Genomic DNA, 27817 nt, shown 5'->3' with positions numbered 1-27817 from the left:
TCCTCTCCTCAAACTCTCGCTGTGAGATCAGCATTTGCACTGACCTCCCTGGATCAGCTGGATTAGCTGGATCAACTGAGGAGATGACTGTTAAGGGACGTAAACTATCTAGGGTTGCACAGTAAGGTAATGGCAGTATTGGGGCAAGAATCAGCCTATATCCTTAAAAGCCACACTTATTAGGTCTTTTGTGTGCACTGTGCAAGGTGCTGGGGAGATAAAATGCAAGAGGCAGGGCCCACCTTATTCAGCCCTTGTTCTCCACTCTTTTCCCTATTTCTGGTTCTGTACGATTGTTCTGGGAAAGACTTCGAGTTGAGTTCCCTTTGGGGCCTGATGCCTGGGTTGGAATCATCACTACTTTGCCAAGTCCAGACTACTGTGGGTCTTGTACCTATTCTAGGCAGTGAGATGTCACATGTTCCCTCTCAAGAGGCAATTCTTTCCCTCGATGCAGGCTTGATTGGAAGTCTCTGGAGGTATTAATCAAGGGTTTTCTCCGCATACAAGCTTTGTTGGAGACAATTGCCCCAGTCTCTCCACTCTGCCTGAGCAGCAAGGCTGCATTTGGCCACTGTAGATTACTTGTCAACAGTGATGCAGTGGCATTAGTGATCAGGTGACCCAGTTTAGGCATTGTAGTAGACACTGTTGGTGACTCACCAGTTCCAGTTGTGGACCAAAAAAGAAGTTCTACGGAAAGTAACTTCACAGGGTTGCTGGCAGCAAGAAGATTACCCCAGATTGGCTCTGCTGAATCAACTGAGGATCCTGACCTGGGGCAGGAAGGTTCTTGGCTTCAGGTAGGAAAGAATTCAAACGTGAGCCGTTTTGGAGTTTAAAGTGAAAGTAAGTTTACTGAGCAGATAGTAAATAGGACAAGGAAGGCCACCCCAAAGACAGAGTGGCATTCTCTAATCGCTAGTGGAACAGAGACCCCCTCTGCCTGTCGGGATAGGGTTTATATGTGTTTTCTTGTTTCTATGGAAAATTTATTGGTATGGGAAAAGGAGGAAAGAAGAACAATGGTAAATTTATCTTTAACTTCCGTAAGATGCAAGAAGAATCGAGGCAGGTTTTGCTTTCACTTTTGTCAGACACAACGTGTGGCTTGTTTGTGGTAGGTTTAACTACGGGAATAGCTATAGTGGAATCTCTTTGCTCAACAGCCTTCAGATGCTTTGCTTTGTGTGCTTGATTAATGTCTGCCTGAGCTCTATGTCTTGCAGTGCCGAGGAAGCAGGCTTGGAATCCAACCTCTTACTTGCTTCTTTTGTAAAAGTAGTCCTCATGCTGCTTCCCTATATTAGGGTGATCTGATCATAGATTCCTAACTGGGCGGGTCATGGTGGATACTCCCAGTCCAGACAATAAAAATTCTTTAGTAAAAAGTTTATCTTTACCTTAAGCAAGCCCTGCTCATTGTTTTGGTGAATCTAGGGTAAACACACCTTTGAAATGCCTCTTTTCAGACTCCTCAAGTGAAACCACCCTCAATAAAGCACATATTCTTGTTAACTATTGTGTTCCAATCCCTGTTTTGTTTCTTCCCACCTGCATGTACTATTCCTTATGGTCCCTCCTTAATTTCAAATGCATAAAAGAAACTACAAAACTGTCAGTCTCCTGGGCATTTGTGATCTTGCTTCCCAGCAACTGTCATCAGTTTTGGCTCAAACAAACTCTTACAAAAATTCTCTACAGGTTTGGACATTTTTAGGTTGACACCAGTACTGGCTCCAAAAGTAAACTTCTGCTTACAGGTAAGCCTATCTCTCCCATTTGGGGGCCATGGTTTGTTCCGTGGCCTGAATTCTCTGATGTATCTAAGAAAAGTTATGGATTTTCAATGGTGCTGCTTTTCTCCTGTGAAGGTAGGAGAGATGACTTTCAAGCATTTACTACGTTAGATTGGAAACCCAAGGGGAGCTTCTTATTTATTTCAGAGCTTCCTTTTATAAATTGTTATGTAACAATTACATCTCACTGTGAAGTGTGTGTATCCCCACCACCTGTGAATGGAAAACCAAAAGGCGGTCAGCAAGTAGAGGGAGCTGGTGTTTGCGATACCTACCCAGAAGGGCTGGGTAATCACAGCTTCCTGGTTACTTTGGTCACAGAATACATTTATTATAGTACTGAAGTAAAAAAAGAAAAAAATAATCAGACCTACTCATTTGCAAAATGAATATAAAAACACCTTCCAAGATAAAATCTAAATATAAAATAGATAATCATAAACACTAATTCTGTAAATATAAAAAATATTATACTTATTTGCAACTGAAATAAAATTTGCCTACTTACTCCATACCAAAATCTATAAGCTCTTTTTCCATTTTCTACTATTTTTCTCTCTTCAATCTCCCTCCATTTCTCTTCAGTTCTCACTCTTGTTCTCCCGGTCATTGTTTACACTCCCTTATTACCCAATGGCCTACAGCCTTTCAAATAGTCCCCAATAATCCCTGCCTCATTCATGCCCTTGTGTAATCCCCCTCCTGTGCAGCGCTGGCTGGACCTACTGATTTGCTTTTAATGAATAGAATACAACAGAAGTGATGAGGTATCACTCCTCACATTAAATTACTGAGAGACTGTAGCTTCTGTCTTGGGTGGGTTCTCTCTTTCTCTGGCTCTGAGGGAAGCCAGATACCATAATGTGAGTCTGCCTGCCTTTTAGCACAGCCTAAAGGATCTCACATCTCTGGGCGACAGCCAATGAGGATCTAAGGCCTGCCATCAATCGTGTGAGTGAGCCTGGAGCATAGACATGAATTCTCCCCCAGCTGAGCTTTGTGACAAATGCAGCCTGAGTCAGCAGCTTTATGAAAGAGACACTGGGCTGTGAAAGAGACACCCAGCTAAGCTGTCCTTGGATTCCTGACCCACAGAAAATGTGACAAATATAATATATGCTTACTGTTTGGAGCCACTACATCTTAGGGTACTTTTTAGATAGCAATAGATAATGAATGACCCTTTTATATTCTTCTTTGTCCTGGTTTCCCCATTTTGAGGAGACTAAAGTGAATAAAGTAGAGTGTTTAAATATTCCTATGATGATAGTAATAACTTCAAAATTCTAAACCTATTTATTCTTCAAATTATTTACAAATACTGCTATGTGCTGAACTCCTAAAAGTTATGAATTCTAAAAATTAGTGTTTAAGTCCTAACCACCTATACCTTAGCATGTGACCTTATTTGGAAATAGGATAGTTTTGGAAGGGTTAAGTTCAGTAAATCAATAATGTAATTAGACTTAGCTAGTTTGCAGCTTAACTCATGGCAAAACCCGCTATCTAGCCACCTGTAATTAAAGCTAGCTATAGTTTGCAGTTAGATCCGCCCTGATATTCAACTATTTCCTCTTTGTTTCTCCTCCCATTGATTAACTCTGTTTTGTTCCCTTTCTCAAAGCTACTCATACCTCCTTAATTAACAATATCCTAACCAGAAAAGAGCAATTTCTTAATTCTCAGCCGCCCAGACACAGGAATACACATAAATCCCCAGGCCTTGGTAGGTGAGTTCAAGTCCAGAGTCTGGAGATAACATAGTCTTCAAACAGACCAGACCCCAGGAAGGATGTCAGCCCTGGAACCTGTCTGAATGACTCCCCCTTTTCCTTTGTTCTTCTTCTTGTGTACCTATAAAACCTTCTGCCCGTTCTAAGAGCCGGGAGATGGCCTTTGGACACTAGTCTGCCATCCTCCCAGAATGCCGGCATTCTGAATAAACCTGCTTTTCTTTCCGCCACCCTTGTCTCTCGGTTTTTAACTTTTTCAAGCAGCAGGCAGCCGGACCCTAGCATGGTAGGTATCCGTTTCAGATGAAATTAATTAAGATGAGGTCATTCTGGAGTACGCTGGCCACAAAATCGGATGACTGGTGTTTTATAAAAAGGGGCAGTCTGGACTCAGGCATGCCCCCAGAGGGGAGACAGCCATCTACACGGAGAGTGGCCTGAATGGTCCTCTCCTCACAGCCCTCAGAAGTGCTATACGGGAGGGTCGTTTGTTATATAAAATGTGTTTATATCCATGTCTACAATGTAAAACCACAATGTTTTCTTAAAGTTCCATGTTGTGATTTGTTTTTAAAGTAGTAAGTTATGGGGACCACAAGATTTGTTGTGGTTTCTCTAAACATTGGGACTTGCTCTGTTTTTCAGCAACCGTTGGACTTGAGCATGATTACTTCTCAGCTGCGGACTTATGTGGCAATTTCAGTGTTTTGTGTCTTAAAAGCCAGCTCCCTGGATACCTTTACTGCGGCTGTTTATGAGCATGCAGTAATATTGCCTAATGCCACCTTAACAGCAGTGCCCCGTCAAGAGGCGCTGGCATTAATGAACCGAAATCTGGATCTTTTGGAGGGAGCGATCATATCAGCAGCAAAACAGGTTCCACCTCTCAAATGTGCTAGCTTTTATGTAGGGAAAGAGTAGGGTCTAAGGAGACAGGGTCATTGTCAGGGTCAATTACATGCTTCAAGGTACATCATGACGTGTGTCAGCTTAGCCAAGGACTTTTGTTTTACAGCCTACCTCCTTCTCCAAACTATGAGAGAAAGGACACTGTTACCTCACCAATGGTGAGATAAAGTGAAAAAAAAAAAAACATTGGCTTGATTATCATTAAAGGGCAGCAAACCTTTGAGGATCTTGCAGTAAATGTAACAACACTGTTGCGTTTTTTCTGCTACAGATGGAGGGTGGGCATGGGTCAGGGACTGGGTGCTATTTTTAGAGTATTAGTGGCCTTGGTGTACTTTTGTTCTCTCAGTTTTTGGGTTAGTTGAGAACACCGAAACAAACTTAAGTTGCAAATTACTTAACAGTATGTATTATATATTTTATGCCTCATTCTAATTACAGATAAAAGTATATATGTTAATGCATAGTAAGCCCTTGAGTTAAATGAAGGGTTAAGGTTAAGTGTGGTTTTAACAAATATGGTTTAAATAAGATATTCATAAATCAGGTATAGGAGAAGGATATATGAAGTCATAGATGGAAGTCAAGGATGTATACAATATATATCTCTCAATATACATTCTTATACATATGAAAATTTAAAAGGTTATCAAGAATTTTGAGGTTCTTTTTCACCCTTAGTCCAGCTATTTTCCTAAAGGCCAGAGCAGGTTTCAAGGTGACTCTCCTACCCGAAGGTGCCCGGGGTTAGCTCAGGTTATACCTCTAGTCCTGACACCCTCCAGGTAAGCAGTGCCTGAGCCCCTTCCTTTTGAGAAGCAGGAATCCCATTTGCAGGGAAGGCTGGAGCCAAGGAGAAGGTGAAGCAGAGAATTTGAGTGATAAATCAATCCTGGCACACTCAGGCACAACGATTAGCCAAAGTTCAGGGAGGGAGGTGATTTGGGGAAGAGCTAACAACTGCAATGGATAGCAAACCTGTGAGTAGTCTTTAGGGAAAAAATGAAAAAGTTATAAAGAAAGGACGATGTTGGAGTTAGAAAATGAAAGTGGTTGGGCAAAGAAAATAAATTTAAAATATAGGAAATGAAGGAATAAGATTGAAAGAAAAAAAATCTGAATGGTTATTCCTCAGCCACTCAGTTCCTCGGGTCTTCTAGCATGCCCCTCTTTGATTGTTTGCTTATTTGAGAAATGTTTTAAATAAACTGCATTTTTAACAGGGTGCACATATTATTGTGACTCCAGAAGATGGTATTTATGGCTGGAACTTCAACAGGGAATCTATCTACCCGTACTTGGAGGATATCCCAGACCCTCAAGTGACCTGGATCCCTTGTAATCATCCCAACAGGTAAACAAAACACAAAAAACAAAAATAGATTGTAAAAAAAAAAAAATCATGAATATGAATGAGCTTACTTAGGAAAATTTTGTAGAAGATCATTAATATGATCTACTATCAATTCTAAGTTTCAAAATAGTTTTATTATTTTCATCACATCTATACATTTAATAGAAAAGTAAATATGAATTATAAAATCACAAATAATCAGTACTGTAAGGTGACATAGAAATCATCAAATTCGGTGTGTATTTCCATTGAGGGACTGACCCTGGAGAGATACTAGTGTAACTTGGTTAGGGTCATGGAGCAGTTGGTTAGTGGGGGACCAGATCCAAACTTGACTCCTCTGACTTCTTACTCGTGAGCACAAAATTGTTTCCCTATTGGGTCTGTCATTTGAAAACTGTATGACTAAATAGCAAAACAGAGTCACATGTCAGTTTAAGATTTAAAATGTGCCTTTCTCACCCATAAAAGAGCTAAGTAGGTTAATGTATATGAAATCCTTAAAGCTTAAGCTAATTGTCAACCTAGGAGGTGTTACGTCAGAATTGTGTAAGAGGTTTAAATCAAGTCTGGTGTTAAAGAGATATAAAGTGTGATGAAAGTAGCACTATTACTTTGAATATAAGAAAAACATCATCTTATACATCTAAGAGAATCATGTTGTTTAACTCACTTCTTTCCATATGCACCATGGCTAAAATTGTACAAATTCCTCTTTTGGAATTGCTCTCCAAACCACACAAACTTACTGTTGTGACTGCTTATAGAGAGGCACCTTGATTTTGACAAAGTTCAATATTATGTATCGTACTCATCTATGTTGTTCATGTGTTATTGTATCATAATCGTTTCTTATTTAGCCATTTCCCATGCTAGAGCTCCAGTTTCTCAAAAGGCAAGAAGTCTGTTATCCCTTCCATTATATGACCGTCACTTGGTTCTTAACGGCCTTTCCCTAGGATCAAATTTCCAAGGGTCTCTGGAAAATCCTCACCAGGATGTTCCATTTCAAGGAGTCTGGTTTTCTCTTTATGTTTTCCATCAACCGATTACCTCTCCGTTCCTTGCCTTCATTAATTTATTCAACCATATGTATATAATTTTTTTTTTTGAGAACTTACTATGTTCAGGCACTATTCTGGACAAGCGGTGAACGAAACAGATTAAAAATCTGTCCTCCTGGGTCTTATTTGTGTGTGTGTGTGTGTGTGTGTGTGTGTGTGTGTGTGTGTGTGTGTGTGTGTGTAGGGGGGGGGGGAGGAGTAATCAATTAAAAAAAAGAGAATTTTGTATTTATCATCTATCTATCATCTATCTATCTATCTATCTATCTATCTATCTATCATCTACCTAATCTACCTATCTATGATATAAGATGGAGGTAAATGTTTTAGAAAAAAATAAAGCAAGAAAGGTGGATATGGTGGCAAGTGTGGGGCTTACATTTTTTTAGATCATCAGAGGGCTTTATGGTGATATCTAAGCAAAGACTTAAAGTGAGTGAGTAGGTCCTGTGGGTATCTGAGAAAAGATCATTCCAGGACAGGGAAATTCTAAGTACTAAGATCTGTGGTCAGAGTATGTGTCTGGAATATTAAGAACAGCAAGAAGGTTAGTGTGGTTGAAATGATGTGAGGGAGGGGGAGAAAAGCAGGCGATGGAGGCAGGCAGATAGGTGGGAGGGGCCTGATTGCATAAGGATTTGTGGGCCATATGACTTTCTTAATTGAGCGAGAAGGTAGCCATTGGAGAGTTTTGAGCAGAGAAGTGACATGCTCTGACTTAAGTTTTATAGGGAGCTCTCTGGCAGATAATGTAGAGAGTAGACTCCAGCAGTCGTTGGAGTGATCTAGGCAGAGAAATGATGGTATTTGGGCCAAGATGGCAGAAGTTTGGGTACTGAGAAATGACCAGAGTCTGAATAAAGTCTGAAGGCAGTTCTGACAGGTTTTGCTGAAAGATTAGATGTAGAATGTGAGAGAAAAAAAGAGCTAAGATCCATTATTCTTCACATACAATCAGATATCATGTCTTGTTGAGTATGTTTGAAATATCCACCGAGTCCATTTTTTTCTTTTCTCAGTCACCAACCTTTTGGGGGCCCACATCACCATGTAGTCTGTGTGTTATGGAAACAGGCCCTTGCCATTTTTCTTTTTTCTTTTCTTTATTTATTTAGCATTTATATTTTACATGCTTTCAGAAGGATTTGAGGCTTCTTACTGAATCTTATATATATTTTTTAAAATGGACAGTTTAGATATAAAACAAAATATAAGCCACCTGAATAAAGTAGAGAAAGTAGCTGTTACAATGCTGATAGTGGGCTGATAATTATAATCAGACATGCCGCATAGTTCTGAGAGTTCCTGGGAGGCTAAGAGAGAAACAATTCGGCTCAGAAGCTCTCATTGACTCACAGAAGAAAGCTTACGGATTTCTTGAGAGACAACCTATGTCCAATAACCTAAACTCAAAGGCAAATTTACTTATTCACTTTTTAAAAATTGATTATTTCTTATGTGAGTGTGTAGGAGTCCTTGTATAAAGGGCATTCTTTAATACAGTGAATGTCTGTACCTATAATCTGGCTTGCAGGTGAAAGAGTCAATCATTAGTTCAATATGGTAAAAGAAAAAATTTGCTCATTAGTTAGCTTGTATGGAAAAACATGTTGATATTAGATTGCATATTACTTGTACTGTTAGTTCAGGGTTTTGTTGCATACAGGGTTTCCCCAGCAGACTAAATGATTTTGAAGTGTGCCCACCATGTCTTACCCTTCAGTATCTCCCACACTGTGCACTTGGACAGCTCTTCCCAGAGTGTCCTTTTCCTGGACGCCCACCTACCTAGCATGGTGCTTTGTGTGGTAAGGATCCAGCAAATATTTGTTGAATATTTAATGTGCACTTGCTATAAGTTGGTAAATGTCTTCTTCAATAATTAATGATTTTTGTTATACTTTGAGATCGAACACTTTGAAATAATTCTTAGGAAATACATTTTAATTTTTAATTTTTCTACTTTACCTCCTTCATCTGTTCCCAATAGGAATAGGACAGAGCACTCTGCACACATTAAGGGGTTGGCAAATGTTATGGATTAAATGATATCAGGCTCACATAAGCAAAATGTGTTTTTCAACTCCAAATCAGGACCTGTGGTCTGAAAAAGAATTTTGGAAACTTTTCTGGACATAGCAAACAGTCTGAGAAATGTAGTTTAAATGGAAATATATTAGAATATATAATGCACTTTTAAGATTAGTAGAGGCAGAAGGAAAATGTGAAATCAGGACTGTTTCAGAAATCCAGAACACCAGGCTTTTATTGGGTTGTCAGAAAAGTCATGACACATTTTTGCAATGAAAAACAGAAAAAATACATCATGACTTTTCCGACAACCCAATATAGCATGTACCTATTCTACCACATCAGGTGCTCTAGAAAGACTTGGGGTAAATATGTTTCAGGTGGTTCAACGTATTACATTTCAGCTATAACTGAAACAAATGAGGAGGGAACTACGAAATGACCATTTATATAAATGCATTAAAATATTTTTTTAGATGTGTTTTTCCATCCTTTTTGGTCTTTTACAAGGATACGTTTTATAGATGACTGCTATGGTTTTGCTCCCATTTGTAGATCTAATGGTTTAGATTTGATACTCAAAGAAAGCTTTCATTGCTATTGCCAGCAGATGGCACCATATTTTCATTCATTCAATGGTTATCCTAAGCTCAGCGAGGTTTTTCTTCAATAACCTAGTATTAACCATTTATTATTTTAAGGTTGTGCCAATACAGAATAAATATAACAAATGTTATATATTCTGAGATCTCACTTTTCAAAATTGCATTTTAATTGCTTTACTGGAATAACTACTGGTAACATGACAAAGAAATCAAGCATTAATCAATGTTCCAAGATTTCCATCTTTCCATACTGGCTGTCAGTGTCCTAACCCCACCCTTGTTGCCTCTAATCTGAACTATTGTAACAGCTTCCTAATGATTTCTCTACATTTAGTTTCTCATAATTATAGTACATTCTATAGTCTGATGTCCTATTAATCTTAAAGAAAATTCAGATCGTGTTACTCTGTCCTCAAATCATTTAATGGTACTTTTTGTCTATTAAATTTGGAATAGGTTTCTTAGCCTTTTGTGCAGAGTTCTATCTCTTATGACCCAATGTGCCTTTTGAATTCCCCTTGCCCATTTATTACCTAAGCATTGACTAGTTTCCTGAGTAAGTTTCCTTTTTTCTTACCTCCAAGGTTTTTTTCCCCAAATTCTTTTTATTGTGGTAACACACATATAACATAAAATTCACATCTTAATCATCCTTGAATGTATAGTCATATTGTTATGCAACCATAACCATCCTCTATCTCCAGAACTCTTTATCTAGCAAAACTCAACCTCTATACCCATTAAACAATAACTTCTCTGTGCTCGCTTTGGCAGCATATACTAAAATTGGAGCGATACAGAGAAGATTAGCATATTTGCAAGAGAGCCAGAAATACTCAATGGGGAAAGGATAGTCACTTCAATATATAGTGTTCAGAAAACCAGATATTCACTTGAAAATGAATGAAATTGGACCTTTATCTTACACCTCTCACAAAAATGAACTCAAAATGGATTTAAACGTAAGACCTGAAACTGTAAAACTCCTAGGAAAAAAATCATGAAAAACAAGAATCTCCTTGCTATTGCTGTTGGCAAGGAATTTTTGGATATGACACTAATAGCATAAGCAAATAAAGCAAAAAATCAATGAGTGGAACTACATCAAATTAAAAACGTCTGCATAGCAAGAGGAACAATCAACAAAATGAAAAGGCAACTTATAGAATGGGAGAAAATATTTACCAACCATATATCTGATACAGGCTAATATCCAAAATATATAAGGAACTCATACAACTCAGTAGCAAAAACTGTTTTTTGATTTAAAAATGGGCAAATAATCTAAATAGACATTTTCTCAAAGAAACATAGAAATGGCCAACAGGTACAGGAAACATGGCTCCACGTCACTAATCATCAGGGAAATACAAATCAAAACCACATTGAGAGGTCTAAGATGGCAGAGAAGATAAACGCTGTGCCTGAATCCTTCAATGAACACACTAGAATTACAACTGAAGTATAGAACAGTCAACCTGAAGAACCATCTGAAGTCTGGATGAACAGAAGTTTCATAACTACGAATATAAAGCTGACATGTCAAGACTGGTAGGAAGGGCAGAGATGCGAAACAGGCCGGCCCCCAACCTTTGTGTGGTGGTTGAGAATAAGGAGGGATATCTCAGCCATGGAGGTACCCCCCGAGGAGCGAGGGACCCCCAGCTCCACACCAGCCTCCCCAGCCCGGAGTACTGGTGGCCAGAAGAGGAACTCCACAACATCTGGCTGTGAAAAACTGGGGATTCTGACTGTCTGGGTGGGATAGAAGGCTGTGGGAAACCCAGACACCCTCTTAAAGGACCTGCTCACAGACTCACTCGCTCTCAGGCACTTACCTTAGGCTCCAGAGGAGGGACGGTGACTCAGGGGTTGTCAGAGGCATACAGGGGGCAGACTGAGGCATGTAGCTTCAAGTGAGGGCTGGAGGACAGTTCCCATTTTCCCTGTGTGGGGTTCTTCTCCCATGAAGGTGGCAGGCGGGTGCCATCTTTCCTGTGTTGAGCCCTCCCCCTACATGGCTAAATCTAAATCTGATTGGTTTGCTGAGCTCTGCTGTTCCACCATGCTGACTCACTGGGGACTTGCCCTACCCAACTCCCCAATGCCAGAGGCACTTTCTCCAAGAGCAGCCAGCCCTGCCCACATTGCACTTTTTCTTGGAAAACTATCAGAGTTCTCAGGCTCTAGTCAGGCAGCAACTGACCTCTGTGTGCTCTGAGAGTTTTGCTGAGCCACTCCATGTTCTACACTGGCACCAAACCAGAATCCACATTAATCTGGTAACCACAACTCTTCCCACTCTAGTTATTCCCTGAGACCCTTCCTCATCCAACTCATGAACCACACACAAGGCTTTATCAGGGGTTGAATCTTAAAGGAGCCGGCAAGTGGCAGCAGGTCTCGGGGTGTCCTGACTTTTTGCAGAGCTACCCCAGGCCCTTAACTAGTAGTAGCTGTTGTCGATATACAGTGTGGCCTCTCTCATATGCCTTCAACTTTAGCACAGGCAATGAACAAATGCTGATTGCTTTGTAGCTCTTATGAGGTAGTCCCTATCTGGTCACAGGCAGTGGGTGACCTGGGCCTGCACTGGAGCCCCTCCCAAGAGGCCTCAGAATCAACAAACTTGGAGGTTGGCTTCAGTCCACAGCAGAGCACTGCTCAATTAGCCCCATACACAGCACACACAATGGACAATTTCAACAGGCACAAGAGTCTGCTGGGGCAAATCCCACTCAGCAGGTTAAGCGCCCCCACACAACAGCCCATAAGCTGTAGATGTGGCCATACCCCACAGCCAATCAGCCTGAGGGCCAATCCCACCCACTGATGTGCCAATAGCAGTCAAGGCTCAACTATAACAGGAAGGCACACAAAACTCACACAAGGGTCATTCTTAGAGCAGGTGACCAGGAGACTGTGACAGGGCCCCATGGGGCACGTACTATATAAGGCCACCTGGCCAAGACTGGGAGACATAGATCCACCTCATACATAAAAACAAACACAGAAAGGCAGTCAAAATGAGGAAACAAAGAAATATGTCTCAAATGATAAAACATGAGAAAACTAGAAAAAGAAGTAAACTAAATGATAACAAGCAACCTACCAGATACAGAGTTCAAAACACTGATTTCAAGGATGCTCAAGGAACTTAGTGAGAACTTCAGCAGAGAGATTTCAAGCATATTTTTAAAAAAGGACATAGAAACCATAAAAAAGAACCATTCAGAAGTAAAGAATCCAATAACTGAAGTGAAGAATGCTCTAGATGGAATCACCACAGCAGACTAAATGAAGCTGAGGATCGAATCAGCAGTTTGGAAGACAAGGTAGGAGAAAACACCCAGTTGGAACAGCATAAAGGAAAATGAATCCACAAAAATGAGGAGAGTTTAAGAGACCTCTGAGACAACATCAAGCATAGCAACATTTGCACCATAGTGGTATCAGGAGAAGAGAGAAAGCAAGGGACTGAGAACCTATTTGAAGAAATAATGACTGAAAACTTTCCTAACCTGGTAAAGGAAATAGACAAGCTCAGGAAGTGGAGAGAGTCCCAAACAAGATGAACCCAAACAGGCCCACACCAAGATACATAATAATTAAAATGGCAAGGATTAAAGACAAAGAGAGGATCCTAAAAGCAGCAAGAGGAAGGCTTATAACATATAAGGGAGTCCCACAAGACAGTCAGCTGATTTCTTAACAGAAATTTTACAGGCCAGAAGGGATTGGCACAAAATATTCAATGTAATGAAAAGTAAGGACCTACAACCAATGGTACTCTACTCAGCAAAGCTATCATTTAAAATCAAAGGAAAGATACAGAGCTTCCCAGACAAGAAAAGGCTAAAGGAGTTCATCACCACCAAACCAGTATTACAAAGAATGTTAGAGGGACTTCTTTAAGATGGAAAAAAAAAAGATCAAAATTATGAATTATAAAATGGCAATAGCTACCTATCTATCAACAATTACTTTCAATGTAAATGGATTAAATGCTCCAATCAAAAGATGTAGGAGTGCTGAATGGATAAGAAAACAAAACCCTTACATATGCTGCCTACAAGAGACTCACTTAAGATTGAAATACACACACATACAGAAAGTAACAGGATGGAAAAAGTTATTTCATGAAAATGGAAACAAACAAAACAAAACAAAACAAAAACTGGGATAGCAATACTTATACCAGACAAAATAGACTTTGAAACAAAGGCTATAACAAGGAACAAAGAAGGACCCAGTAATCCCAGTTCTGGGTATTTATCTGAAGAAACCCAAAAATTAAAAAAGGGGGGGTGAGGAAGCTAAAGGGGATTAAGTGGTCCAAATTTCCAGGTATAAAATAGATAAGTTATGGGGATGTAATGTACAGCATAGGGAATATAGTCAATATTGTGATAGCCTGGTACAGTGTCAGACGGTTGCTGGACTTATATCATGGTGATCGCTTCTTTAGGTATGTAAATGTTAAATAACTATGGTGTACCCCTGCAACTAATATAGCATTGTATGTTTTTAATACAAATCTTAAAAAAAACAAAAACAACACATTGCCGCTGAGCTGCCAACAGGTGGCAGGGTGGCTCAGCTAAAAAAACAAACAAACAAACAAAAAGCACATTAAGATATCATGTCAGACATGGCAGAATGGCTATAATAAAAAAGATAAAGAGATAAATGCTGGAGGGGACATGGAGAAACTTGTGCACTATTGGTGGGAATGTAAATTGGTGCAGCCACTATGGAAAATACTATGGTGGCTCCTCAAAAAATTAAAACTAGAACTACTATATGATCTAGCAATTTCACTTCTGTGTATATTTCCAAAGGAGGTGAAATGAAAAGATATCTACACTCTCTTGTTCACTGCAGCATTATCTACAATGTAATAGCTAAGGAAATAAATTGTCTATCATTGAATAAATGGGTGAAGAAAAATGTGGTATATACAGGTAGTCTTTCCTTATTTGTAGTTTTGCTTTCTGTGGTTTCAGTTACCTGCTGTCCACTGTGGTCCAATAATATTAAATGGGAAATTCCAGAAATAAACAATTCATAAGTTTTAAATCGTGTGCCACTCTGAACAGTGTGATGAATTCTATCACCATCCCATTCTGTCCTGCCCAGGACACGAATCATCCCTTTGTCCAGCACATCCATGCTGTATATGCTCCCTGCATATCAGTCACTTAGTAGCCATCTTGGTTTTCATATCCAACTTGACCATTCATATTTCATGGTCAAGTGAGCACAGTATTTGTGTTCAAGGAATCCTTATTTTACTTTATAATGGCCCCAAAGCACAAGGGTAGTGATGCTGACAATTCAGATATGCCAAAGAGAAGCCATAAAGTACATCCTTTAAGGGAAAAGGTGCAAGTTCTCATCTTAATGAGGAAAGAAAAAATCATATGCTGAGGTTGCTAAGATTTATGGTAAAAATGAATCTTCTACCTATTAAACTGTGAAGGAAAAAGGAACTGTACGAGTTTTGCTTTTGCACTTCAAAGCGCAAAAGTTACATCCAGTAGGTATGGCATCAGGTCTTTCTCCAGGTTTCTGTTGGTTTATTCTTTTCCTTTGAAAGGGCCATGCTTTTCCTGTTTATTTGTATGCCTTATGATTTTTATTGACAAGTAGACATTTGAATCTTATCATGTGATGACTCTGGAAATCAAATTCTCTTCTTTCCCCAGGATTTTCTGTCTTTTGTTTGATTGTTTTGGTTGTTGTAGGCTGTTTCTGTGCTGAGGATAAGCTTGGGGTATAAACTTAAGGTCTGCTCAGGTCTTGTCTTAACCTGTGCCTTTCCCTGGACATGCGTAGTGACTTGATAAATATTTCTATATATGTGACTGGTTTTTTATGGCTAGTCCTTAAATGTCTGGTTCCTAAAGGGGAAAAGAGAGAGAGAGAGAAAAAAAGAAGGCTCTGGCCTTATAAATCTCCTAGAAATCACTTCAGCCAGAGGGGGATAGAACTGCAACAATGTGAGTTGGGGGTGGGGGTGTAACAATGGCTGCCTGCCCCTGAGTCTGCACCTCCAGGATCACAGGCAGCTATCAAGGATCAGAACACAGCTCCCCTATATTTGAAGAAGGGGGTCCTTATTGTTCACCCTGCTCCCACAAGCTGCCTGCAAGGTGCTCCAGAAGCACATGCATGGATGGCTGCCTGCCACAGGGCTGGAGTGGGGACCAGGCACGGGTAGCCACTGCTGAGCTAAGGACTGAAATTGACTGAAATTAACTGCAATTTACCTTCCATGGCATCCTTGAAGGTTTCAAACCTTTAAATAGACTCCAGAGTTTCAAAAGTTATATCAGACAGATTCTGCAAGTGCAGTGGTTATCTATGTGGAGAGTTACGTTCCTCGTGCTTCCTATTCTGCCATCTTCCCAGAATCTTCCTGCTACCAAGGTGCCCTTCTTTCATTCGAGATATTTTATAATGCCTCTTTTCAGTCAGGCATGGGTTCAGGTAACAGGAGATATGTGTCTTTGCCCCATCATATGTGTAAGGTGTGATATACATTATAAGATTAACACATGAATGTATGATTATAGATGTTGATAAATGTTACGAAGAAAAAAATACATGGCCTGGAATCTTACCCGAGTATAGTTTCCTACAACCACATTCCTACAAGCATGTACTTCCTCTGACTTCTCTTCTTGTTTTAACCCTCCCCTTCTGTGTCTGTTATTTAGAATTTAGTTTTAGTGTGTGTAACTTAATAGGTTCAGGCCACTATCATTCTGAATTTTGTTAAAAGCTACACTTGGTTTTCTTTTTTCCCCTCTTCTGATAACACATACCAGGTTTGGCCACAACCCACTGCAAGAAAGACTCAGCTGCCTGGCCAAGGACAACTCTATCTATATTGTGGCAAATATTGGGGACAAAAAGCCATGCAATGCCAGTGATCCCCAGTGTCCTTCTGATGGCCGTTACCAGTACAACACTGATGTGGTGTTTGATTCTCAGGGAAAACTGGTGGCACGCTATCATAAGGTAGGCTTAATTTGCGAATCATTCAGGTACTGAATGTTTAACAAAATAAAGTGGACAAGGAGGGGGAAAAAACCCTTATTGTTGATAATGATAAACACACTTTACAAGCAGAATAGAGACAAAGCATAGAAAGGAATAATTAGATGTAGGAAGCTCCTATAAAAAAGCTCAAGAGGTTTCCTGTGCATTTAGGAACACAAAAGTGTGTTCCGAGTGTGTGAGAATCAGTATGCCCCGCCTGCATTAAAATATAATGTCATCTTTTGAACTTCATCCTTTTAAGATATGCCCTGGCAATGGGTCAAAGCTAGAATGAAAAACTCCTTACCAGATAGACTTCGTTTTGAAGAGAAAGGACCAAAGAGTGTTCTTTGTCCACAGAAAATAGTTAAATGTTCTTGGCAAATAAAAGTTACCTGTTTCACTTCCACATCTTGTAAGACTCAAGTTCTTAACAGATAAGGATTTCCTTGTACATATCCATAAAATGGGGACACTGAACCAAAGGCTCCTGTCACCTGCAGTAACCTGATTCAGTAATGTCCTTTCCCTGTAAAGGCCGTGGTCATAGATGAAATTGGCACTGTGGAACAGACGTGAGCTTCTGCTTTTTCAGACACAGCGATGTCCAGATCAACTTCTTAAAAGAGATTTCTCCCCACTTTGTCTTCTGTTTATTGCAGCAAAACCTTTTCCTGGGTGAGGGTCAATTCAACATACCCAAGGAGCCTGAGGTGGTGACTTTCAGCACCCCGTTTGGAAGGTTTGGCATGTTCACATGCTTTGATATACTCTTCCATGATCCTGCTGTGACCCTGGTGAAAGATTTCCACGTGGACACCATACTGTTTCCCACAGCTTGGATGAATGTTTTGCCACATTTGTCAGCTATTGAATTCCACTCAGCTTGGGCTATGGGCATGGGGGTCAATTTCCTTGCATCCAATCTACATCACCCCGCAAAGAAAATGACAGGTAATGTTTAATTGTTAAGATTTATGGGCTTGATATAATCCAAAAAGAAAAAATGTCTTTTTATTCTAGCTAGTATGTATTCCTTAATACAGAGGTTTCCAACTCTTAAGTTTTGTGTATCTAGCTGGTGACATGCTGTTAAATCTGTCTTCATCTAAATTGTTTCTAGATTTATTTAGTTTTATTTAACTTGAATAAACACCCTTTTTCTTTATTTTCACAATGCACCACTTCTTATTTGAAACTCTCTTGGCTTCTTGGTATCATACTCTATTGGATTTCTTGTCACTTGTTCTTTGCATAGTTCACTGAAATTAATGAAATATATCTATATCTATCTATCTATCTATATCTATGTATATCTATCTATACCTATCTCTATCTATCTATCTATCTATCTATCTATCTATCTATCTATCTATCTAATCTATCTATCTGCCTTAGAGGGAGTAAAATGTTGAAAATAGCAACAACTATGAGTTCCCTTTTAACTTTTCTATTTCAAATGCCATTTCCAACTTGTTACTTCCAGGCAGTGGCATCTATGCACCTGACTCTCCGAGAGCATTTCATTATGATATGAAGACCAAAGAGGGAAAACTCCTCCTTGCACAACTGGCTTCCCACCCACACCATCCGGTGGTGAATTGGACTTCTTACGCCAGTGGTATAGAAGCACTCTCAACGGGAAACCAGGAATTTAAGAGCATTGTCTTTTTTGATGAATTCACCTTCTTGGAGCTCAAAGGAGTCACAGGAAATTACACAGTTTGTCAGAATGATCTCTGTTGTCATCTAAGCTACAAGATGTCTGAGAAGAGATTGGATGAAGTTTATGCCCTAGGGACATTTGATGGACTACATACTGTTGAAGGGAGATACCATTTACAGGTAATGATTATTCTGGGGTTAGGGGAGTTGCCAGATAAAATACAGGACACCCAGGTAAATTTAAATTTCAGATAAGCAATGAATTATTTTTTATTATAAGAATGCCCCACTTTGGGAAAAAAATATATATACTGAAAAATGTGTTGTTAATCTGAAATTCAAATTTATTTGGGCACCCCGGAATTTTTATTTGCTAAAGCTTGCAATCCTAGAAGTCAGTGCAATTTTAAACTGGTTGGAAAAAGGCAGAACATTTATTTTCAGTTTAAATAAGTATAAGCATTTAAAATGGTATAATAATCACATTACAGGTAATTTTAATGGATAATTAATCTCTGACATTTCCTACTTTAACAAATTTAGCCATTTTCCCTACATGTTCATTAATGCCTATCATGTTTTATAAAGAACTTGACACTGAGTATGTCCTGGAGACATATAAGAGTTGAGATGTACAGAAGAATAGTCTACTGCTGCAAAGATTCAGCTATCTCACATCCCACAACATAAAGGAGGAGCTATAATAGTCTTATGAGATCGAACTCCTAAAAAGCAGCTTCCTTATTCTTCTCATTCTGTTCTTCTCTTCCTTGAGCTGGCCCCCAATCCTGTTTCACCCAGATTATTGCAATATCCTAACAGAGTTTCCTGTTGACAGTTTCAGCTCCATCCAGTCCATTTCCTATAGTGTAGGGACACTATAATTACAAAAACCACTAATAGCCATTTTTTATTATTTCACTCTCTTGCTTAAATTTTTGCACTGTCTTCTACTTGGCAAATCAAATTCTGTAACATAAAACACTCCAAGACTTGTTATGTGCCATTCTCTAGTCTCTGTTGTGTTCTCTCACTTCTACCCATATGTGCCCTGGGCTCCCCATTTCCAATGTGCCAGCTTCTGCAGAAGCCCTGGGTATTTGCACAGGTTGTGTTCATTATCTATGATGCCTCCCCACCACTCATCATTCGTAGTGCTTTTCAGGTGTTCTTTTCACCAAGGAGGCTGCCCTGATTCTGTAACATCACTCCCACCCCCTAATTGGGTTAGGTGTCTCTTTCATGTGCTTCCAGACATCATATGCTTAACTCGATCAAAGACATGTCATGTCAAATTATGTACATACATTTTTTTTTAGACTGAAAGCCCTTCGAGTAGGAACTGAACCTACTGTGTAATGTTTTGTTTTCGATATGATAGGTAAGCCCTCTTATCAATGCTTGTTCATTTTGACAAACGTTTATCAAGTGCCTACTACATACCAGATATATATATTCTGTGCTAGTGATATGAAGATGAATAAATATAGACCTTCCTCATGAGAAATCTAGAAGGGGAGGGAGAACGACATATCAACAAAATTTCACTACAGTTTGGCGTGTGATAGAACACAGAGTGAACATTTTGCTGTAGGAATACTAAGAAGCTGTACTTAGTCTATGTTGGGGATCCAAGGAAGTTTCTGGAGACATGATGTATGAGCTTATGCGATTATCCAAATGAAAAAGAGTGGGAGGGAATTTCAGGTGGAACGTATAGTATAATAATTAGTTAAATGAATTATGTTGTAGAAGAATACTTATTGCCATATGAATATTATATATTATGTGACATGTTGACATTAATTGCATTATGTATGTGGCATATATATGGTATTACATTGCCATACTAATTTTTAAAATTCAAAACATGATATATTATTTTTTGTAATATATTTTTAAGTTTAAAAAGTTGGTTACAAAACAAAAAGCAGCAATCTCTTGGGTATTCGTCTCTCTTTTTCCTTCCTTCTTCTCTCGGTCTTGTCCTGCTGCCTGCATCCCCCAGAGCCTGGTTCCAATGGAGGAGAGCCAAGCCAAGCCCATTCTTAGTACTTGGGAAGAAGGAAGACTGTCAGCTCTGCCAAATAAACATCACCCTCTATTTCTATTGCTTGGCTAAACCACTGGTGTCAGACAAGTTTTGGAATTTAAAATTCTAAGTTCAGCAGTTTCTCATATATAGGGCGACCCGTTAGGATTATCAAGAACTGATTGAAAGCTCTGAAAATGTGGGTAATACTTGCCAATTTTAAGCTTCACAGTAGAGTGATCTAGCTGGGCCTTTTGTTAGGGGAATCCCTGAGATAAGTATCTTGAGAGATTTCCTCTTGCGTTGGTCAGGTTTTCCAGGCTACAGAATTCTTCTAATGCTCTTTCTGAATAAGGTTGCTTAATTTAGCAAATAGAAATACAGGATGCCCAGGTAAATTTGAAGTTCAGATAAATTTGAAGTTCACATAAAAAATATAAGTATGTCCCAAATAGCACATGGGATATATATATATAGATAGATAGATAGATAGATAGATAGCTAGATAGATAGATATAGTCTCGTAATATCGTGATATTTGGGACACATTTGTACTAAAAACTAGAATTGAATTTCAGAAGTTCAGATAAATTAAAAATACTAGTTTTTAGTAAAACAATTAGTATTACTTAATTTATCTGAACTTCAATTTAAACTGGGACTCCTGTCTCATGTTTTACCTGGCAAGCCTGTTCCTGAAGGATGACTGCCTTGCTGACAGCATTTCGAGAGCCAAGTGGGAGAAATGACCTTGCAGGGTGAGGCGGGGGTGGAAGGAGATGGGCTCAGCATTCAGTGCAGTGGTTCTCAACCTGTGGGTCGCGACCCCTTTGGGGGTCGAATGACCCTTTCACAGGGGTCGCCGGGTACTCATATGTGGGCGTATCTGCATGTGGGCCTGGAGACGGATAGAGGAGTGGTGTCTCGGTTCCTAAGATCATTGGAAAATATGTGTTTTCCGATGGTCTTAGGCAACCCCTGTGAAAGGCTGAGAACCTCTGATTCAGCGTGATTCATTCCTGTAATCCCTTTCAACTCTGTCTTTTAAAATCTCCATCTAAACATCATCTGGTTTACCCCCTCTAGAAATAAATACCCCATCTTTTACTGGAATAGGTGGGAGACTCAGATCGTTGGCATCCTTAACAACATCCCACTAATTTACTTTAGCAACCACAACTTGACCAGCTCCCAGGGGTGGAATCTTTTGAGCACTCCGCAGTGTAGATAGGGTTGGTTCTTGCCTTCCCCACTGCCACTTTAGGACTTGGCTTTTTTGGTTCTGCTAACTCAGTTACCACTTTTGCAGCATTTCAGCTTCTAAAATTGCATCGTGGTCTCCTATCCTTGTGGGTTTATAGCCTTAAAAAAAAAATCAATGTTACTTCTAGTAGGATTTCAAGGGAACAAAAAGAAGCACATATTTATGTGTATTCTACCTTTACCTGAAAGTTACATGTATCTCATCTTAACACACTTGCCCTAAGCACTTGCTGTCCAACTTCAAAGGCAGAAGCAAGGAGACCAGTTAAAGGTTTATTGCTTTAATCAGGCAACAAGGTGGCTTGGAATAGGCTTGGAAGATGCAACACAGATGGAGTAAAATGAATATGGATTTTTTTTTGGGGGGGAGATTTTCCCTCTGTCTGGTGAGACAATTCATATCCTTAGATTTTACATTAAAAAATTATTTAGTATAGTGCAGGATAGTATCACTATGTAGTATAGTGTAGGATAGTATAACTATGTAGTATAGTGTAGAACAGTATAACTGTAGTAATAGTATAATATAGTATAATATAGTATAGTATAACTGTAGTATAGTGTAGGATAAGTATGTAGTATAATGTAGGATAATATGACTATGTGATATAGTGAGAACTGTTTAAGTCCTTGCTCAGATATAAAATACGTGACTTTTCCAGATCGCAGGGGTTTTCTTTACATCAACTCTAGGGTTTACTACAACTTTAAAGTTCTTTCATTGTGTAAAGTTGGCAATAAAATAGAGATTAGGTTAGTGTCTAAATGAAACCTTTTAAAAAAATGGAACACTTTTGATTAATAAAAGCATTGCTAACTTGAGAATAATGAGGATATAGTTGTTCTCAGCTATAGACCCAAGAATGGATTATTTCTTCATGTGACTAGATCTGTTTGACAATGAATTGCAGAAAACACTAGCGTCTGAAGCCCTTCATTTTTATGACTAGTTGCAATAGATAGTCAGCAATGAACTGGATTCATCAATTGTGGAAATAACATTATTTTACCAAACAAAGAGGCATGGACATTTTGGCCGAGGTCAGGAGAGTGTTTCAATGGGCTTAGGTCCTTTCCTAGGAATTCATGGTTTGCATTTACTTTCCTAGATTTGTACTCTGTTGAAGTGTAAAACAATGGACTTGCACTCTTGTGGTGACTCCGTGGAAACTGCCTCTACCAGGTTTGAAATGTTCTCCCTCAGTGGCACCTTTGGAACTCAGTATGTCTTTCCTGAGGTGTTGCTCAGTGAAATTCAGCTGGCACCTGGAGAATTTCAGGTAAGAATCTTTGCTTAATGTTGCCAACTCCTTCATGTAAAAGGAAACACTATTTGAGTACAAAACCTGCCCAAGTGCTTACAAATACGTATTATAAAAATCTCCATTGGGAAAGGGTAAAATTGTCCTTAGGGGTCACGAAGGACACCGAGCAGGTTGCATTTCTTGTCTGGAAAGCTGTAGTATAATAATTAGAATGTCTTTGAGAATAAAGAAAAATACTGTGTGGGGACTCTAAGGACAAGGCTGGGCTGTTTAAAGTCTATTGAGTAGGAAGAAAGGAAGAGTTTCAGGACAGGTCCCACCAGAGAAAGAAGCCCTTCACATCACTGGGCAATGATGGTCTAGGGAAATAGAAAGGGATTCCTCTCCTGGTATGGGTGACCACAGGAGAAAAGGAAAGAAGAAAGCTGAGGAGAGAGAATCTGAGAGGCTGATGTTGGGAAGAAAGCAAAACCTTTTTAGAGGCCAGAAATAATTTCTTACTGAACAAGCACCCAGTCATATTCATATTTTTCTACTGACTTTTCCTGCAGGTTCTGCCCTCACTTCCCTTTCCTTGTGGCAACAGCTACTGTGGGGAGTTAGGGACAATGGGCAGGGTGGGATGCTGTGGTGAGTGACTGACAGGGATGATACACGCTCAGCTCAAACTCCCCTTAGTCAACCCGTTCTGATCATTTGGAGGACTCTTTATCTTGCCTGAGAGGACCGGATTTCTCTCTGGTATACTCCCAAATCCACTATTTTATGTTTATTAACTTATGGGATGCTTCCTCAGATAAGTAAATTACAAGATATTGATTACAAACATTTCAATAGAAAATGAATCACTGCCAATTTTATAGCTCTGATTTTTCTTGTACTTTGTACCATTTCACATGATAGAACAGAATCTGGCCATTATTTTTGTTTCCTCATCCAGTAGTACCGACTTTTAAAAGTGTGTTGTAGGTTACATAACTGAAAGGCATATCCAATCACCTTCTCTATGTTTTAATTAGGTGTCAAGCGATGGACGCTTGTTTAGCTTGAAGCCGTTATCTGGACCTGTCTTGACAGTAACTCTTTTCGGGAGGTTGTATGAGAAGGACCAGGCATCAAACATTTCATCAGACCTCGTGGCACAAGCGTTAAGTGTAATGGTCATAGTTATAACAACTATTGTGTACCTATTAAGTTGGTAGAATCTTTACATTTTCTCTCTCTTCTTTTGAATAATTTAAAAAATGATGGATGAGAAAAGAAAAATGGATCTGAGCTCTTACTATTAGTGGTTGTGGCCTCTTATACACGTGCATTACTAATATGCATTTTTATTTATGTTGACAGACCCATACATACCAGACAATATAAAACCAGATAAATAGAGACAACATTTTGAAAGGTAAAATCTATAAAATAAGGAGAACGCTTGTACTCATCTTTTAGATTTTTTTTTTTCTTTTTGGTGACAATTAAGTAAGTCAACACATTTCAAGTTCCTGGCCCATGGAAATCACTGTATATGTGTTAGCTATTGCAATGATATAGGACTGCTACTGTAAAACCAATTGTGATGTATTTATTGCTAAAATTATATCACCTCTGATTGTTTCAATTAAGTACATTTTCCAATGGTTCAGCCTCCCTGAATATTTCAGTTAGAAAAATCAATGAATATCAGCTAACTGGCTTTGGCTTAATATCTAGCACTGATATATCCCCAGGCAGCTGAGTTTACATCTAGAAATCTATTAGAGGGTTTTCATGTTTTTTTTGTGTTTTTCTGCCTATTTAGTGTTTTATCTAAATTGTCAGCCTATAAGCATATGAATAGGGTGGCTGTAAAGCAGACATTTACCAAATCTGGCCTGCTATCTGTTTTTGTATGGCCTGTGAGCTATGCAAGATTTTTATGTCTCAAAATAAAATCTTTTATGTCTGAAAAATAAAATCAAAAGAAGAATATTTTGTGACACATGATAATTATGTGAAATTAAAATTTCAGTCTCCATACCTACACTTTTATTGAACACAGTCATGTTTGTTTAGGTCTTATATATTATTGATGGCTGTTTTCATGCAATAATGGTAGAATTGAGTAGTTGTGACGTAGACCATAGGGCCAAAAAAGCTGGTCCTTTCCAGAAAAAGTTTGCTGGCTCCTGCTCTAAAGTATTAAATACCAATGGATTCTAGTATTGAAAACCTTTAATGAGAGTCACTGGGAAATTGCCCTTGTGTGTCTTTCTTGTTAGTTCTTCCACACAAACAGAAATAAAATATTTTTATTTGCCTTGCATTATATTACCATCCCAAAAAATTACCTTAATTAACATATGAACAAGTATGCTAAATAAACTAAAACCCCAAACATGTGAATATAATTTTTATAAGCAAGATGGTATCTATTCGCTGTAAGATACCACATTATAAAGTCTTTTATTGCATTTGGTATGTTCTAAAGTTCCTGATAGAAATCATATTATTTTTATTTTTAAATTTTTCCTGGAGATCAACCAACAACTGCTTATTTGAATATACTACCTGATATTTTCCCCTGTGACAAACTTTCTAAATAGCTTGTCTTAGAATATTTTCTCTTAAAATTAAATAGTGCAGCAGTGAATTGACTTTTTTGAAAGTGGTATTTACTACATCTATACCTAGCTCTGATTATTTTTTCACTCTAGATTTCTTTAATGCATGTATGCATATTTTGTAATAGTTTTGACGTACTTTTTAACTGTAATTTTAATTTCTTCTTCTTAAAACATTAATGATGCTCATTTAATACAAACAATACAATTCCAAGAAAGACCAATGCTTAAACACAATATTTTTATCTATCTTTTTAAATCTTGATGAATTTGAAAGGTCCAGAGAATTTTTGACACTTCCTTATTTAAAGACTGTAATTTATTTTGTCGACTTCATGACAATGTAAACCACACACCCACACCCACACCCACACACACACATATTCACTGGTAGCCAGCTTCCAAGATGGCCTCCAATGATCCCCACCTCCTGGCTCCATGGAAAGATTCTCCATGATTAACTTTTCTGCTGCTATTAGCCATGTCACCTGCAATAAGTCTGAATCCATTGCCACTTTAATTAAAACTCATATCTCTTATTCAGTTCTGCTTAAAAATTCCAGTGACTTTATTTGTTTGCACTGTTACTTATTTACCTAAATAATATATTTCATTTTTTCTTATAGGCTGAATAGTGTCCTGCACTCTTTCAAATTCATTATATTGGAATCCTAAGTCCATACCTCAGGATATGACTGCATTTGGAGAAAGTCTTTAAATTAAAGAGATAAAAGTAGGTCATTATGGTGAGCCCAAATCCAGTACAGCTCTTGTTCTTATAAGAAGAGGACATTAAGACACAGACATGCCCAGAGGGGAGACCACGTGAAAACACAGAGGAAGGTGGCCGGCCATCTACAAGCCGAAGAGAGAGGACCTCAGGAAAAATAACCCTGACAACACTTTGATCTCAGACTTGTCCTAAATCATGAGAAAATAGATTTCTGTCATTTGAGCCAGCCTGTAGTACTTTAATGTGGCATCCCTAGCAAATAAATAACAAATCCAATCCCCTCACCTCTATTTCCCACCATAATTTGAAGCTTGGACAAAATGGTTACCTAGTAAGAATATCCAGCTAGCTTAGCTCCCCCAGGCTCAACTAGACACTCTTAGAGAATTATTGGTAATGGGTTGACAGTGAAACCATTCAAGATCCTATGGAGTTAGGGAACCAGAAAGTCACATTGATGAAATTATGTATTTAATCTGACATTAAATGTTCTTTTTAAGTAAGGGCAGAAACTCTTGACATTATACACCTTGTGAAACAAAGAATATCTTTTAAGTAAAAAAATCTCTCAGCTGATAGACTATCCATATAGCCCAGATATTGACCTCACACTGTACAAACATGACCTTCTGCAAAGGAGAGCAGGGTATTTGCAGCAGGGGTCCATGCCAGCAATATGACATTTTGAAATAAACACTTTTGTGGCAGATGCTTTCCCTAAAAAAGACTATATCATCCAATAAATATTTGAGTAAAGTTCATCTTGTGCTTTTGGGTGACATTAACTGACCTTTTAAAAAAAAACCTATTAGAAAATAAGAAAGCTCCTTATGTATTTAGGAACAGGAAGCATCATGGAAAGCCTCAATGCCATCAGACAATTTTAATTTAAAGCAGAAAACATGCTAATGTATCAGTAATAGGCTGAAAATATTAAATGCTTCAAAAAAATTCTAAATACTTCTTTTCTGTTTAATATTGACAAATTGTGACATAACAAATTACTCCCAAATTTGACAGCTTAAGACAATAAACATTATCTTCTACAGTTTCTGGAAGTTAGGACCTGGGAGTGGTTTAGCTGGGTTTTCTGGCTTAGGATCTCTCTTAAAGCTGTATTAACCTATTACCAGGACTGCAGTCACCTCAAGGCTCTACTGGGGCTGGAGACTGCTTCTAAGCTCACTCACATGGTTGTTGACAGGTTCCGTTCCTTGGGAGATGTTGGCTGGAGGCCTCTGTTGCTCACCACAGGGGCCTTTCCATAGGCTGCCTGAAAGCTTTTGCAAAAAGGCAGCCACTGGCTTCTAGAGTGAGTGATGAAATGATAGACAGATGGATAGATAGATAGATAGATAGATAGATAGATAGCCAGCCTAAGAAGGAAGCTATAGTTTTCTATAAGGTAATCTTGGGAATTACATCACTTCTGCCATATGCTTTTAGTCATTAAGACCAACAGTGTCACAATGTGGGAGAGAATCACATAGCAGTGAGAACACCAGCAGGTGAGGATCACTGCACGTCATTTTGGATGTTGACTATCACAGTAAATATATATTTATATTTATATATGTATATATTTGCCATATATTTTAAAACACAGGATTGTTTTCCTTTCCTTTTTGCTTTATGTAATATGTCTTTCAAAATAGATTCCCAATATTTATATCTGAAAAACATTGTGCCAAAGAGCTTTCTACAATGACTTTGTATAATA

At 38.7% G+C, this 27817-nt stretch overlaps 1 protein-coding gene across 12 annotated transcripts; it reads left to right on the top strand.

Annotated features, from left to right (window-relative positions):
• The first annotated feature begins 631 nt into the window (after positions 1 to 631).
• VNN1 (vanin 1) lies at positions 632 to 27817 on the top strand. Of its 12 annotated transcripts, XM_019625094.1 has the most exons (10): positions 1813 to 1874; positions 4178 to 4408; positions 5665 to 5795; positions 16329 to 16521; positions 17205 to 17496; positions 18029 to 18387; positions 22612 to 22782; positions 23787 to 23921; positions 24115 to 24169; positions 25991 to 27817. In XM_019625094.1, exons 1-9 carry the CDS (start codon positions 1821 to 1823, stop codon positions 24136 to 24138), a joined length of 1590 nt encoding a protein of 529 aa, XP_019480639.1. In that variant the 5' UTR covers positions 1813 to 1820; the 3' UTR covers positions 24139 to 24169; positions 25991 to 27817. The 12 variants fall into 12 exon arrangements, 11 of the variants coding, with proteins under 11 accessions (XP_019480642.1, XP_019480643.1, XP_019480645.1 ...); XM_019625097.1 differs by lacking the exons at positions 1813 to 1874; positions 25991 to 27817 and adding exons at positions 632 to 803; positions 1705 to 1763 and having other exon boundaries at positions 23787 to 24962; XM_019625093.1 differs by lacking the exon at positions 24115 to 24169 and having other exon boundaries at positions 1811 to 1874; positions 23787 to 23914.

This window comes from Hipposideros armiger, unplaced genomic scaffold, assembly GCF_001890085.2.
Source record: "Hipposideros armiger isolate ML-2016 unplaced genomic scaffold, ASM189008v1 scaffold_614, whole genome shotgun sequence".
NCBI lineage: Eukaryota > Metazoa > Chordata > Mammalia > Chiroptera > Hipposideridae > Hipposideros > Hipposideros armiger.
This window is presented reverse-complemented; position numbering and strand designations above follow the sequence as displayed.